Source organism: Euprymna scolopes, chromosome 31 (genome assembly GCF_053919585.1).
Source record: "Euprymna scolopes isolate OS-2025 chromosome 31, ASM5391958v1, whole genome shotgun sequence".
Classification (NCBI taxonomy): domain Eukaryota; kingdom Metazoa; phylum Mollusca; class Cephalopoda; order Sepiida; family Sepiolidae; genus Euprymna; species Euprymna scolopes.
In genome coordinates, this window is record NC_136512.1 from 53,150,328 (window position 1) to 53,166,422 (window position 16,095).

Below are 16,095 nucleotides of genomic sequence, written 5' to 3' on the forward strand. Positions count from 1 at the left end.
CATCTTATCTTCATGTGGTATTTGGCCCTGACTAATAAAAATTAAAAATAAATAAATACATAAAACAAACACAAAAAGTGGGCTTCATTTTTTTCTTTATTGTTTATGTCATTGTTTTTTATCAAAAAGATTTTTGTTGAAAAAAATCCTAGAAATGTCTGCTTTTCATTAAAGTTCTTCAATTCGTCTTCGTTTTGCTTCTGAAAAAAAATATAAAAAACAGAAAAGAAAATATACTTTTACAGAATTATTATATTCATGAAATTCAAATCAAAATATATTGCAATATGAATCGTTTAATGTTTTTAAATCACTAAGAGATTTCGTACAGAATTGCAATGAAACTTCATTTTTACTATGAAGAGTTCCACTATTATTTACAGTTTTCTATGAACTATTATCATCAATCACCATATTTGGTTTAACGTTCATTTTATGTGTTGGCATGTGTTACACGACTTGACTTCAAAAGTAATCAGGTCTTTATTTTTCAAGTGCATCCTTTTAACTTCCTCCCATGTTTCGTGAACTGACTCTGCTATCTCAACTGTTCTACATCTACTAACTCAAGCACTCTCATTCATTCTTTCAACATGGCCACACCATCAAAGTCTCCTATTCTGCAAACACAATCTTTCTTTGTTGTCACCAGATCTAAGCTGATCTTTAATACTAACATTACACATCCATCATATCATTCCCACATCATTTCTCTCCATGCAACTCATGTCCTCAACCCTCACTGGCCATGTTTTACTGACATATATCATCATATTGCATATACAAGTCTGATAGACTCTTTCCTTGATTGACAGTGTAAATTCTCTACTGGTTAATAATAGCAAACGTTGCATTAATTCTTAACTCTGGTCCCCAAACAAGCAATTTCTCAATCCTGTATTCACTAATGTAATTAAAATACTGGATGACCTTAATAGCCTTGCTATCCAGATCCAGCTGTCCTCCAAGGTGGCTATTTCATACCAAAATCGGACATGCTGGTGTTCTCTGTATGTGTGAAGTATGATCCTGTGCTGTTCTAGGAGCCCCCCCCCCCCCAACACACAGGTTTTACCTTCTTGCCCTTTGATAAGAGGTTAGTTTATTGGTAATCGCCCAAGGAATGACTAGGCATTTTTTGGTCAGCGAGAGTGTTCTTCCTCTAGGCTGTTTGCTTTTCAAATTCCACTTTCATGGCCTTGTGTTTAATCTCCCTACCACGGAACAAAAATAAATAAAATCCAAATATACTTTCTCCACATCTGGGTTCTCATCCATCTCCATTGTCTTACACTTCTTGCACACAAATTGGTTACCATTTCTCAACTTACCAATAATTCTAGTGCACTTGCTCTGTCTAGAATATTAAGCACTTTTGGAATATAATACTGTATTATTTTATTATTTCTAGGCAACATCAAGTTTCTTGTCTAGAATACAACACTTTAACAAAAGACATTGAAGATCAACACAGTGTTCAAATACACTTGCTCTATATTAGCTATTGGGCACTTTTGGATTAAAATACATATTATGATTTTTATTTCTCCCAGGCAACACCAAGGTTTTTGTTTAGTATACAATCCTATAATAAAACACATTGAAGATGTTGATCCTGGGCAACACACTATTCAAACGCACCTACTCTATTTAGGGTTTTAAGTATTACTTTCATTGCTTCTGTACAATGCCTAGTTTTTTGTTTATTTATGTCTCTCGCCTCACACTAATCTAAAGAGAAATGATGTTGATGAGACTAATAGTTTAAAGCTGATGTTATTTAACGTTTCTCAAATTCTGTTTGTAATTGCACAATTATGAATGAAGGAAAAATATATAAAAATGTCATTGAAATTGATGAGTCATTCTGAGAAAAAACTCGCCAATTGTTTTCAAATTACTACATAACAGTAAAAAATCGTTACAAATATCGACTAATTCTATTCCATTTTACTCTTTAAAAACTGAATATTTAAAAAAAAAAATGGGCTAATTTTTTACAAGATAATACCATAAAAAACTATATTATGTTTCTGGTTGTGTCTTGTGTAGTTTTTAATACGTTTTACTGAAAGTACATACATACCGATAGGCAGGCAACTCTCATTTACATAATAAATGAACGTTTATGCAATCATATTGATCAAAAAGTAAGCTTTCTTATGAAACTTTGTATTTTCACCTTCCCCCTCCCAATCCATTAGTTATTTTTTAATCAATGTTTCCAATATAAAATTCGCATTAATATTAAGTTGATTGATAAGGTTAGAACAACCTGACAGATAAGCAGATTCTTAATTTTACTTTTTATAGATTGATTGCAACTAAATTTGAATCAACCTAATTTAAATGGACAGATTTTGTTTTTCTCTTCTAGATAAAAAAAATTGAGGAAGCAGACATGGTTTTATTAAAAGGGGAATACAAGGCAGTACTAATCAACAAAGAAAATAGGGCAAAAAAAAGCAAAAGCTACATTAAGATGCAATGTAATAAGACTACTAGAAAAAGTAATAACCAAACAATACTATGACAAAAAGTAATAACCAAACAATACTGTGACAAAATGTAATAACCAAACGATACTGTGACAAAAAGTAATAACCAAATAATACTGTGACAAAAAGTCATAACCTAACAATACTATGACAAAAAGTAATAACCAAACAATACTGCGACAAAAAGTAATAACCAAACAATACTGTGACAAAAAGTAATAACCAAACGATACTGTGACAAAAAGTAATAACCAAACAATACTGCGACAAAAAGTAATAACCAAACAATACTGTGATAAAAAGTAATAACCAAACAATACTGTGACAAAAAGTAATAACCAAACAATACTGCGACAAAAAGTAATAACCAAACAATACTGTGACAAAAAGTAATAACCAAGCAATACTGTGACAAAAAGCTATACCCAAACAATACTGTGACAAAAAGTAATAACCAAACAATACTGTGACAAAAAGTAATAACCAAGCAATACTGTGACAAAAAGTAATAACCAAGCAATACTGTGACAAAAAGTAATAACCAAGCAATACTGTGACAAAAAGTAATAAGCAAACAATACTGTGACAAAAAGTAATAAGCAAACAATACTGTGACAAAAAGTAATAAGCAAACAATACTGTGACAAAAAGTAATAACCAAACAATACTGTGACAAAAATAACCAAGCAATACTGTGACAAAAAGTAATAACCAAGCAATACTGTGACAAAAAGTAATAACCAAACAATACTGTGACAAAAAGTAATAACCAAGCAATACTGTGACAAAAAGAAATAACGAAACAATACTGTGACAAAAAGTAATAACCAAGCAATACTGTGACAAAAAGTAATAACAAAGCGATACTCTGACAAAAAGTAATAACCAAGCGATACTCTGACAAAAAGTAATAACCAAGCGATACTCTGACAAAAAGTAATAACCAAACAATACTGTGACAAAAAGTAATAACCAAGCAGTACTGTGACAAAAAGTAATAACCAAACGATACTGTGACAAAAAATAACAAAACAATACTTTGATAAAAAGTAATAACCCAGCAATACTATGTGGAAAAGTAATAACCAAGCAATACTGTGACAAAAAGAAATAACGAAACAATACTGTGACAAAAAGTAATAACCAAACAATACTGTGACAAAAAGTAATAACCAAACAATACTGTGACAAAAAGTAATAACCAAGCAATACTGTGACAAAAAGTAATAACCAAGCAATACTGTGACAAAAAGTAATAACCAAGCGATACTCTGACAAAAAGTAATAACCAAGCGATACTCTGACAAAAAGTAATAACCAAACAATACTGTGACAAAAAGTAATAACCAAGCGATACTCTGACAAAAAGTAATAACCAAGCGATACTCTGACAAAAAGTAATAACCAAGCGATACTCTGACAAAAAGTAATAACCAAGCGATACTCTGACAAAAAGTAATAACCAAGCGATACTCTGACAAAAAGTAATAACCAAGCGATACTGTGACAAAAAGTAATAACCAAACAATACTGTGACAAAAAGTAATAACCAAGCAATACTGTGACAAAAAGTAATAACCAAACAATACTGTGACAAAAAGTAATAACCAAGCGATACTGTGACAAAAAGTAATAACCAAGCGACACTGTGACAAATAGTAATAACCAAGCAATACTGTGACAAAAAGTAATAACCAAGCAATACTGTGACAAAAATTAATAACCAAACAATACTTTGACAAAAAGTAATAACCAAGCAATACTGTGACAAAAAGAAATAACAAAACAATACTGTGACAAAAAGTAATAACCACGCAATACTGTGAAAAAAGTAATAACCAAGCGATACTCTGACAAAAAGTAATAACCAAGCGATACTCTGACAAAAAGTAATAACCAAACAATACTGTGTTACAAAAAGTAATAACCAAGCAGTACTGTGACAAAAAGTAATAACCAAGTGATACTGTGAGAAAAAATAACAAAACAATACTTTGACAAAAAGTAATAACCCAGCAATACTATGTGGAAAAGTAATAACCAAGCAATAATACAAGAAAAACAAATAACCAAGCAATACTGTGACAAAAATAACCAAACAATACTGTGATAAAAAGTAATAACCAAGTAATTTTGCAACAAAAATAAATAACCAAGCAATACTGTGACAAAAAGTAATAACCAAGCAATACTGTGACAAAAAGCTGTTAACAGATTAGTAATGCAATTTGTGGAAATTTCATATTTTATGACGCAAACAATTGTTTTTAAGTTTAATGTTGATTTATTGAAATGTAAATTCACTTTTGTACACAAGGGATTTTATTTTTTTATACCTAAAGGTTTAATTGATTCATTTTATATGTTGGCATATCGGATCTTTTAAGGATCCATGGTACAATGGATAAAAATATGTAAGTGGAATTTTGCTAAAGAGCTGAGTACTCACATCCTGAATGTACATAACTTTATACAAATAGATGCTACTTAAAAGCAAAATGACACAGAAAAGAGAATGTTTTATAAAGGACTCCATCAAATTATTTATGAAAAAAAATAATTGTAGATCTGCTTAGGACAAAACAAAAAGAATGAACACTTTACATAAAACAATGTGTCATTGCCATTATTTTTTCTTTTCACAATGAAAAATGTTAAATGAAAACCATTTGACAACATCCGTAATTACAAGCAATTGTGCCGAATGTAATCGACACAGCTGTAGGATCAAAACGTGTGTTTATCAACATAGCAAAGACATTTTCTGCAAGGGTTAATTGCTCTAATAAGCACATGAGAATGTATTACAAATAATAAAATAACAAAAAGACTAGCATAAAAACAAAAGATGAAAATAATTGTTAATAGAGAATTAATAAATTCAAATTCATGTAAATCAATTCATCATCATCATCATCCTATGTAGTTTAATGTTTTACGCGCTGACTTTTAGAAATGAACTTCCAAACTAACCTTGGCAAAGTTTTTATCGCCCTTTCTCTCAAATATATCCTTATTACTTCCTCTGCCAACTAACCTTGCTTTGTTACCCATTCTGTATCTACATACAGAAGCACTCTTCTCCATTCTTTCAAAGCAACAAAATCTTTTGTTTGGCACACATTTCCCTACACCATCTAAATTTAATCTTCCACTGAAGTCACCAGATCTGAGTGTGACTTTAAAACTAACACATTTATCATATCATTTTTACATCATTTCCCTCCATGCAACACATATCCTCAATTCTCAGTGGACAGGTTTCATTTCCATACATCATCACACACATACCTGATACTCGTCCTTTGGTTGACAACAGTAATGCTCTGCTGGTTAGTAATGGTAGAACTCTTCCTGAACTTGTTCTATCGAATGCTAAGTTTTGCAATTATGTTAACACCAGCTCCTTCTTGTGCTTCAATATCACCAAAGTAACAACACTTTTGAACAATTTCAATAGCCTAGTCATCCATATACTTTCTCCACGTTTGAGTTCTTAGTCATCTTCATTGTTTTACATTAATCTAACAAAATCTAAAAGTCACTGTACACTGTGCATGGATTAGACTTGATTTCTTAAGCTACACACATATGTGCAGCTGGTGACAGCATGCATAGTTTCTCTATTGCACATTCCCTTTTACAAAACACGACTTTCCCGATCAGATCGTGAAGATCAGCAAACCACAATACTTTACGTAGTCTTCAAATAAATTTTACACTATTACTGAATTTTGCATAATCAGATCTTTCTTAGCTAAAAGAAAGATCCAGGTGGTCCTAAATAGCTAGACATATAAGAAACATCACATTAATGCAGGTGTTTCCCAGAGGTTGATCCTTGGATCTTTATGATGTCTAATTTTCATAAACGATTTCTCTGATGCAATTGCATCTGAGATGGGTATATTTGCTGACAACATCATGCTTAATTTTCCACATGAGAGTAAATAGAACGCATAAATAAAAAAGCAATGGCTGAATCCTTAGAAAATGATTTTCAATCTGTAGTGGAATTAGGCCAAATATGATACGACCAAGGCAACAAAAACAACAAAAATTTGATACAATCAAGACAAACCTCCTTTCCTACAATTATATGAAACCTTATTAAATTAAAACATTAACCAGCAATTACCATGGCTGATAGCAGCTTTCCTGAAAGTCCAACATTCAAACTCAGATAACATGAAATAGAATTAATACATAGAAGATATTCTCGATTAGAAAACTCCTCATATCTGTGAGTATCCCATATCTCTACAAAGCCACTATTTACCCATGCATGTCATATAGTTGCTACATCTGGGTTGATGTTCAAACCACTGCTCTTGTACAGGGTCCAAAATAAGATCTCTAACCTAATAGGTCCCACACTGTCTACCAAGCTCGAGCTCCTGGCCCATCACCACAGTTGTATCCCTGTGCTTGTTTTACAAGTACTTTAATGAAATGTGCCTCTTGGTATTATGCATATACACACTTGGCAGTCAAACTGATGGGCGACCATTCTCTTTATTTGTTATATTAGGTTGGTGCAAAAATAATGTTTTTTGACTTGAAGTTGAACGTCAAAAACGACATTATTTTTGCACCAACCTAATAATTGTTTTTCTTCTGAGTTATGTTTTTTTTCCATACCCTTACTGGTCCACTATAATCACCAAGCAGCAAAATCCCACCTCTTCACTATAGAGGTCTTCAGATGCCAGAAGACTTCTTCTCTAATAGTTTTTTTTTTTTTCAGAAACCACTTTCCTTTGGAATTCCATCCCTGCTCCTTGTTTCATTAACTTTACCAACATGTAAAAATTTCAATAGCATATTGCTGCACATCTCGACACTCAGGATTCCCCTATAAATCTGGCCCCTAATTTATAGTAATCCTTTACGTTTCAATTGCAGTGTGTTTTGTTTGGGTTGAATTGAAGATAACGTTCATACAACCAGTATGTTTATAACATCAAACACCTAGTCAGCACCAAATTAATTTCTTTAATTTCAATGGATTTATAGCCTTAGTCTGCCTGCTGCTATATTAGATGTTAGTAAAAGTCATTTTGTCTTAACTGTATCAAACTGATAAATCTTGACTTCAACATTGGCTTGGTACAGTGTTCATACTGGGCAGGTTGAGCTAGTTTCTTCCTTTAAGGAGAAAGTTTCTAGGGAATATCAAATTCACAAGCAGCCCCCAATCACATATATATCCCTGTCAATGTTAATTTTTGTAATTTTGGAAGGGAGAGTTTTTTACAGTTTTTTCCCATATACAGCACTTGGTATTCCAAAATCGTTACCCACCCCCCAATTCTGACCTGGCTCAAAGTTGTTTTACTTCGTTTGATCTAACAAAATCCAGTATGGCAAGATGATTATGCCCCATCATATCATATTTTTGGCCTCATCATCATTTTAACTTTGAAACCTATCACAACTTCTTTTTATAAATATTTTGCATTTTTAGTTATTTTAATGACTAACTCATCTCAACTGTTATATTTACAATGTTTCGAGTGTAACCTCAAACTTTATTCAGGTGCAGCTTTTAGCTGAACTGCACAGAATTTCGAACTCTTTATTCGGGTGTTGATTCTATTGAGAGGGTAAAAATGTAAAGCAATGAAAACAATCTACACCTTGTGGACTAAATAAAGAGTTAAGTTAAATAATGTGTAGAGGTTCACGAATCTGACTAGAAAATTCCCCAGTTTGAAAAGATGCATCTGAAAAAGCTTGTACGTTATAAAATGCAAATATAACAAAGATATAAAATATAACAACCAATAACTGTTTGAAGAAGTCAAATAATTTACAAAAATAAAAGTAATAATAATAATAATAATAATAATAATAATAATAATAATAATAATAATAGCTACTGACTCTAGACAAGAGGCATAATTGAATCAACTCATACTCCACAATACTGGCAGAAGAAGAGGCTTCCAATTTAGTGATTTCACCAGAACGCAAGATTTTTACGTTATTGGCATAAAATTTGTTTTGTGTTGGCAAATATTTGTTAATTCTGATGGTGCTTATTTTGATCAATAAATTTTTGTTTGATCTAAGATATGTTCATCTGAATTTAAGTTAAAAATTGCAAGAACTTTCTTAACCTGATATGAAGGTATACAACCATTGAATGAGATCTGATACCATAATGTAATAAAGAGTTTAAATTTCACAAACATTTAACTACACGAAAAAGCACCTGAAGATTACAATAAACAATAACCAAGATAAGGACATCTGAAACATGATGTAAATGGTGAGTGTTAAGAAGTCAAGAATAGATCATGAAGGTAACATTCTCGGAAATAAGCATGGTGTTTGGGAGAATAGAATGTGATAGAACTTAGGTGGAAGTGATGTCAAACATGATTGGATGAGTGATGGTTGCAATCGAGACAGTCTCGATGTAAACTTGGAAGAAACAAGACACGTTTTTAGATGATCTGATGAAGTATTACAATGTTACATAGTAGTAGTAGTAGTAGTAGTAGTAGTAGTAGAAGAAGTTATGCAAACCACGTGATTTCTGAGCTGGTTCCTCTTCTTTATCCTTAGTGAAACTTGAACAAGGGAAGACATGGAATAAGTACCTTGGAAGTTGAGAGACCCAAGGGGGACACTTTTCAATCCACACCAGTTGACTGTTAACGCATAGTAATGTGCTGCCATCAATGGACTTATCAATCGACAATATGATCATCTTCACGTCTAATGTAAACAAATTCTTGATGAGCGTTCCCCTTAAGTAATCCAATTTACCAAATTTCCACTACTAACGATTACTACGATATTGTTCCATTGACTACTGTACCCTTATTAACCTTATCTTCGAATGGACTCTAGGCCTTGATGAGTGGTGACTCCTTTGTAAAAAAAAAAAAAAAAAAAAAAAAATGTCGCTATTCCGAATTTGTAGCAGTGGGATGTCATCAATGGGCTTCTTTTTTTTTTACCAAAGCGATTATTAACAATGTTTTTTTACCAAAACTGTCATAAGCAATGTTTTTTTTGTTTTTTTTAGTTTAAACTATTTCAGACTGATATAAATTATTGCACAGTAATTTAGAAACCATTCTTTACATGGGGAGGGTGTTTTGTAACTAGCAATTTAATAAATAAAAATATCGTAAAAATTGAATTGAACTTGCAAATACTATGAAAAAATAATGCAGTAACATATCAATGATTGTCATTTTTGAATTATTTAATCAAGTAAAAATTTCATGCAAAGGTCTACGTGAATCTTCAAATTTGTTAGAATAACTTTTTAAATTTAGTAATCAAGAAATGGAAGTTTTATTTGATTAAATAATTTTAAATAAGAAAATGAAATTTTGTTTAAATTTAATTATTTTTACTGTGCAATAATTTATATCAGTTTGAAATAGGTTAACTTAAAAAACAAACCATTATTAATGACCATTTTAGTACCAAAAATGTCCATTGATGGCGGCCCACTACTATGAATTCAGAATAAGGGCATGTGAGCAAGAAAAACAATAGAAACAGGGATACAAAAAGTACATGAGAACCAAGAAAAAATAAAAACGCACTCTACATAAAAAATAAATATTTAATGTTTTTCTTAAAAATGAAATTGAATAATCATAGAGAATGAACTCATTTTAAAACAAGAGATTACTCGATAGACACTATCTTTGCGTTTGTATATTGAGAAGTTTTGTTAAAAACAAGAAAAGACCCTCCTTCTACCCTGAAAAAAAAAAATGCACCTTACAAAAAAAAAAAAATATATATCCCCCCACCACTTTTCTTTAAACCATTCCTTATTATTTAAAATCAGCAAATAAAACAAACAACTGAGGTTGTGTATGTTTGTTTATAAATGACAAATAAATATGTTAGCAGTCAACCGGTATTGATTGAAATGTGCCCCGTTTGAGTCTCTCAGCTACCAGGGTCCTTATTCCATACTTTGTCCTGAAAATTTAATTTAAATTGAATCCAAAAATTACCTTGGATTTATTTTATTTTATGTGGATTTTTTTTTTTTTTGCAATCAAAAAATTAAATTTATCTACTATTTAGTAATTAATGATATAGATATATAATTTTCAACAAAAATATTTTTTAAAACTGCAACAAAATATATATAACAAAATAAATCCAAAGTAATTTTTAGATTCAATTTAAATTAAATTTTTATATTTTATTTTCTAACGACTATAAAGGTGCACTTCAAAAATTGATAATTTCAAATTAAAACTTGTATCTTGATTTTTAAAGTTTATAAAAAAACATTTTGTTTAACTATTTTCATGCCTTGTAAGAAATGCTTTTCTAACTTGTATCTCATTATTATATTTTACTTAATTTGTAATTTAAATTAAAAAAATGAATCTGCTTTTGCATGCCTGTAGCAAGTTGAAAATATTTTTTGTTTCAATATTCTACTCGAGTGAAAAAGTAAAGATTTTTGTAATAAAAATTCAAGAAAAAGTAAGGAGGTGATGAAATTAGGATGTAAAAAAAATGATATCCTAAAAGTTATGATAAAATAAAACCAGTATTCTGTTTATTGTTTATTTATGAAAAAATATTTTATCCGTGATTTAAAAATGTTCTGTTTTTTGTTTATTTGTGAAAAAGTTTTGTTTTTAAAATAAAAGAAATCATTTTTATTTCAAACTCTTAACTTATTTATTTGTTTACCTGTGAAAACGTTCTGCTTACATTCAGTGTGATAGCAGTGTCACTTACTTTATTCCCTTTCGCTTGACATAGGGTTAGAGAGTAATTATACAACTAAACGACAATCCTGTCCATCTATCTGTCTCTATCTATCTCTATCTGTTTATTTATCTATCTCTCTGCCTGTATTTGTGTGTGTTTTATTCCTGAGTTATGTTCGGGCCTTCGAAATAACAGTCTCTTTCTCACTCTCTCTGTGGATGTGTGTGCATGTGTTTAACTTAGTCTGCTGGTGTGCTCAAGAAGGGAAAAAAGCAATTGGTCTGTTTCACTTTGAAAGGATTGCAGGGTGAGTAGTGTGCGGACATTTTTTGTAAAAGTATAGTGTGTTCGTTTATTTACGAGTAGTTGTTATCCAAAATAAGTGATTTGTTCACTCCCAGCCAATGAGATTTACCAGGTGTCTGTATGGGAGAAATTATTATTTTTCTAACAGGTAAAGGAAAGGTAATGGTATATGTATGAGTTCCTCAGGCAGTTACGAAAGCAGACTGGGTGGTATAGTGTGAATAATATTTCCCGGTGTGGAGTGGGGTCGGTGGGAGGACTTTTTTAGTAGAGAGGAAAATACAAACTACTTCCTCTGAAGGTCTTGACGATAGTGTTGATGGCACTCCTAGGATGGATTATAGAATTTTATTATAACAAATAAATATGTATGAAACAGCATTCTACAGTTATCAATTGTGCTATGGGTCCATATGGACAATGTAAGAATAAAGTTTAGAAATCTTAAACCTATAAATTATATAAAATTTTGACATGCAGTCTTAATACTTATCATATTATATATATATATATATATATATATATATATATATATATATATAAAGTAAGTAAAAATGTTGCATATTAGAATTTACAACATTTATTATTTAAAATATGGGATGCAGATTAAAAGACTTTCTTATTCCATGAAGTTTCAAAGAATGGCACTTATCCTTAGAGGAAAATAGTTAGCAAGATATCATATATATAAACTAGCTATAATTTTTCTGGTTAGCACATAGTTTGAAAACTTTAGAGTATGGGAGATATAATATTAAAAGTAATATAGAACAATATAGATTTAAAAGATTATTCAACTTGGAGTCCACATATGAAGATGAAAAATAGAACTGTAACAAATCCAAAAGGATGGAATTTGAATGATAAGCATAGAATGTCCGATGGTGTTATCTGCAAATGCAACTGAAATAATGTCCAATTTGTAAATTTGTAAAATCCAAATCATACAGATCTATAATTATTGCATGAAGGTTTAAAGATATTAGAATGAGGCACTATATGTATAGGTGATACTAAGAATATAATTAAGAATTATTCAAGATTTCTACCCGATCATGCTAACAAAATGCTTACAAGTTACCTCCATCAATATTTTTGTATAGAATTCTGTACAAATTCCAGAATTCAATAAGATTAGAAGTTACATTGGTCAAAATGTTGTGAGAACATACAAGTTAAAAAGTGGTTCGTAAAATCCAAATTATACAAAATAACTAAATTTGTTAAAGAAAAAACTATCCTCAAATAATTATTTCTTACCTGTACCCAAACTCTGTGGAGTATTTGCTGTGGAACTTGCTGTCACTTGTTTCTCACACATTACAGACACTGGCATCAAAAATTCAACACAGTACATGTCTTTATTGGGAGCTACATTGCGCACAAAACGTATTTCAAAGTCTTTCAAATCATCCGTATCTTGCTGAAGTATCCGTAATACATTTCCTTTAATATCAACGTCAGGATTGTCTCCCTTGTAAAAACAATAACAATAAATGTGCAGAAGATGAGATTCATCCAATTTTGCAAGTATGTCTGTCATATTATCGAATAACAATACGAATGAATCCAGAAATTCGACTGCCAAAGCTGGCAAATTCATAATAATATGGAATTTAAAATCTGTTTGTCCGTTTCCATTTGTCTCTAACAATTCCTGCCACTGAGTTGAAAGTAATGGCTTCAGCTTTGAATGGATAAATTCCCGTCCATCCAAATTAAATGTTTCAAAATGACTCGTCACTTTGTTAAGTTTTTGGTTATGCACGAGCCATTTGAAAGAATGTGGGTTTAAATCGTTAGCAAAAACGTGACAGCCTTTCTTTGCTGCAGGGATTGCAAATGGTCCAACGCCAGCAAAAACATCAAATACAAAATCGCCATTGCTCAGTTTGTTAATTAGTCTTGCATGTTCGCTACCTGAAAGAATTCAGAAAAGAAAAATCAATCAAAATTGAATGAATGCAAAATAAAAAAATTATTAAATTTGCAAGTTGGTGTTTTTCTCAAAAAGATGACATAATTGTAAACAAAACAAATCAATTAAGCCAAATTCAAACAATTTAAAGCTAACAAATAAATATATTCATTAACTTTATAATAAACTAGAATATCCGTACTAGGACATATAAAATTAATTCCTTCAACAAAACAGTTTTACATCATTTTACATTCCCTTGTGAAGATTAAAATCAATATGTAATGATTCTAAAATTCTTATTCCAATTTTAATCAAAATCTAATACATGATTTGGACTCTAGAAATGACTAAAATTTAGTTTAAAGAGGTCTTCAGAATACTTCAGGATTTGCTAAGAATTTTAACGCCATAAATGACTTTCTATCCAACAGTTTAAATATTTCCAAACCCCTTTCATATTTCGAAGAGTCACAAAGTAATTCATTTTTTTTTTCAACTATTAAAATAGCTGACTTGTTTACAAGGAAACTGAAATGCATCCTGGTGGATTTAATTTTCTAATTATTTTTTAAATTTCCCTTTATTTTTCACTATTGCATTTTTGATTTCAATACTGATTTAATAGTAAATAAAAATGTAATGAATTAATATCAAATTGATGTTAATAAGAGAAATATATGCGTGCATGTACACACAAGTGACACAATTTTATTGATATACAAATTAAATCCTAATTGTTCCAAAATAAGAAAAAAGATAATAATTAATTTATCATTAGTTTTTTTTTTTAATTTTGTTTACAAGACATATTGCCACTGAAACATAAGGGGCTACCATGATAGGGATCAGATTTATAGAGAGCAACTTAATTGCAGAGTTGGACAGAAAGATATTTGTTTAAATTTCTGCATCTTGGTATGGTCAGAGGAGCAGGGAGGAAATCTCAAAAGCAAATGGTTTCAGTAAAGAAATAGAAAATTTTCCGACATCAAGGTACTTCAACAGTAAAGGGGGAGAATTATTCTACGAGTCAAGTGAGTTGGAAGAGAGGTACTTTTGTTGAGAGGGAGAAGAAGTACAAGTGCAATAAATTTACTGAGCACATTCCATAGAAGCACTTATAAAACAAGCATAGAAATGCAACACTGCAGTGATGTGACAGGTGCTAATGCTTAGCAGACAATGCAAGATCTGTTAAGTGAGAAACTCTTTTTTGTGCATTCTTCAAATGAAAGACTAGGGTTACTGCATCAGCTCAAATGTGGCAACAATTCTCCATGCACGGGCGAATGATGGCTTTCTAGAGATACTGGCAAGCGTGAGAAGTCATCGATTTTATATATATATATATATATATATATATATATATATATATAAACATTAAACAAAATTATGAAACTATATCAATTATAGGAACAAGAATTAGAAATCAGCTGCTCCCTTGGCCTTTTGGCTAGAATCCACATGCACTTCTGATACTACACTTGATTCTTTTTTCTGTTTTGGTTATTAAAGGAGACATCTTTCTAGACAGAAACTATCTTAATTTTTCTCTGAATTCAGAACGCTCCTTTTAGAGGAGCTGGATTTTCCACACATTAAAATCCGACCTTGTGTCTAACTGCCCTCGTGGGGAGGCAAGTAAATAGGTACGAGTAAGTAAGCTTAAATCGATACTGAACAGCTTTGACAACAGGAGGGTGCTTTGTCCATAACGCAATTAGCACAAACTTATAAGTGATATCAGATAGCAGCCGAGACTGCTTTATGGTTTTAGTTATGCATTCAATCTCTCATCAGAATCATACTAGTAAATCGAGACATTTAAAAGTTCGTTCGTTCTATTTTTACTTCATTTTTGGCGTTCGGATTAATTCATTCAAAACAACGTTTTTACAATTTACGGAAAAATAAAGACAGATACATTATCAAATAATATGAATGCATTTGAGAACATATCTGACGTTTTACCTCGGCTCCATAATAAAAACGCTTATTGTTTGCAGCATCGTTATTTGCAGTGAAAGACAACTGTGTTTATGTATTTTATTCAAAACCTTCATGAAACTACGCTGTTTTGATTGCAGTTTTATTTGAGGCGATCAAGAGTCAAGGGAAATAACTCTAAAATATTATTCCGACAATTGCCTCCCCTGATCTGAAACTTAAAGAAAAAAGATGTATGCAAGTACGCGATAAGATTTCAGAAATTATATATCTCCTTACATACCCGGATTCACTGTAGACCGAAATCGATTATATCAAAAAATTAATTTTATGTTCATATGCTAAGCGTCAACTGAAACAAAAGTTGTCGGAGAGGAAATTTTTATTACTTTTAAAAGTAACTATTTTTTTAATTTGTCAGTTTAAAATTGAGTTGATTTTTAATTTCTTTATTTTTACAACTTTGCTTAGAAGAATGGAGACAAAGGTATAAATAGCAATTGATAAAGAAAGAGAAATAAATGGCTAATAAAAAATTGAAAGAAGTATAAAAAGAAAGAGGCAGATATAAACAGTAATAATTTTTAAAACATGCCCTAAATGATTGCATATTAAATCAACCCATCAAATGATTTATCTCTTACAATTTATAACTCTCTCAATGTAAAGCCCTGCTATTATTCTCTGCATTATCCATTACTCTCACTTTTG

General features: G+C 30.9%; 1 protein-coding gene across 1 annotated transcript in view; it reads right to left on the reverse strand.

Annotated features, from left to right (window-relative positions):
* Positions 1-81: 81 nt before the first annotated feature.
* LOC145255743 (tRNA (guanine(37)-N(1))-methyltransferase-like) overlaps positions 82-16,095 on the reverse strand; it is a 50,671-nt gene continuing 34,657 nt past the window's right edge. The window contains exons 4-5 of the mRNA XM_080114381.1: positions 12,777-13,436; positions 82-200 (exon numbers count right to left, since the gene is read on the reverse strand). Coding sequence (XP_079970507.1) covers positions 169-200; positions 12,777-13,436 — 692 coding nt within the window. The 3' untranslated portion in view covers positions 82-168. The remainder of the gene's footprint in view (positions 201-12,776; positions 13,437-16,095) is intronic.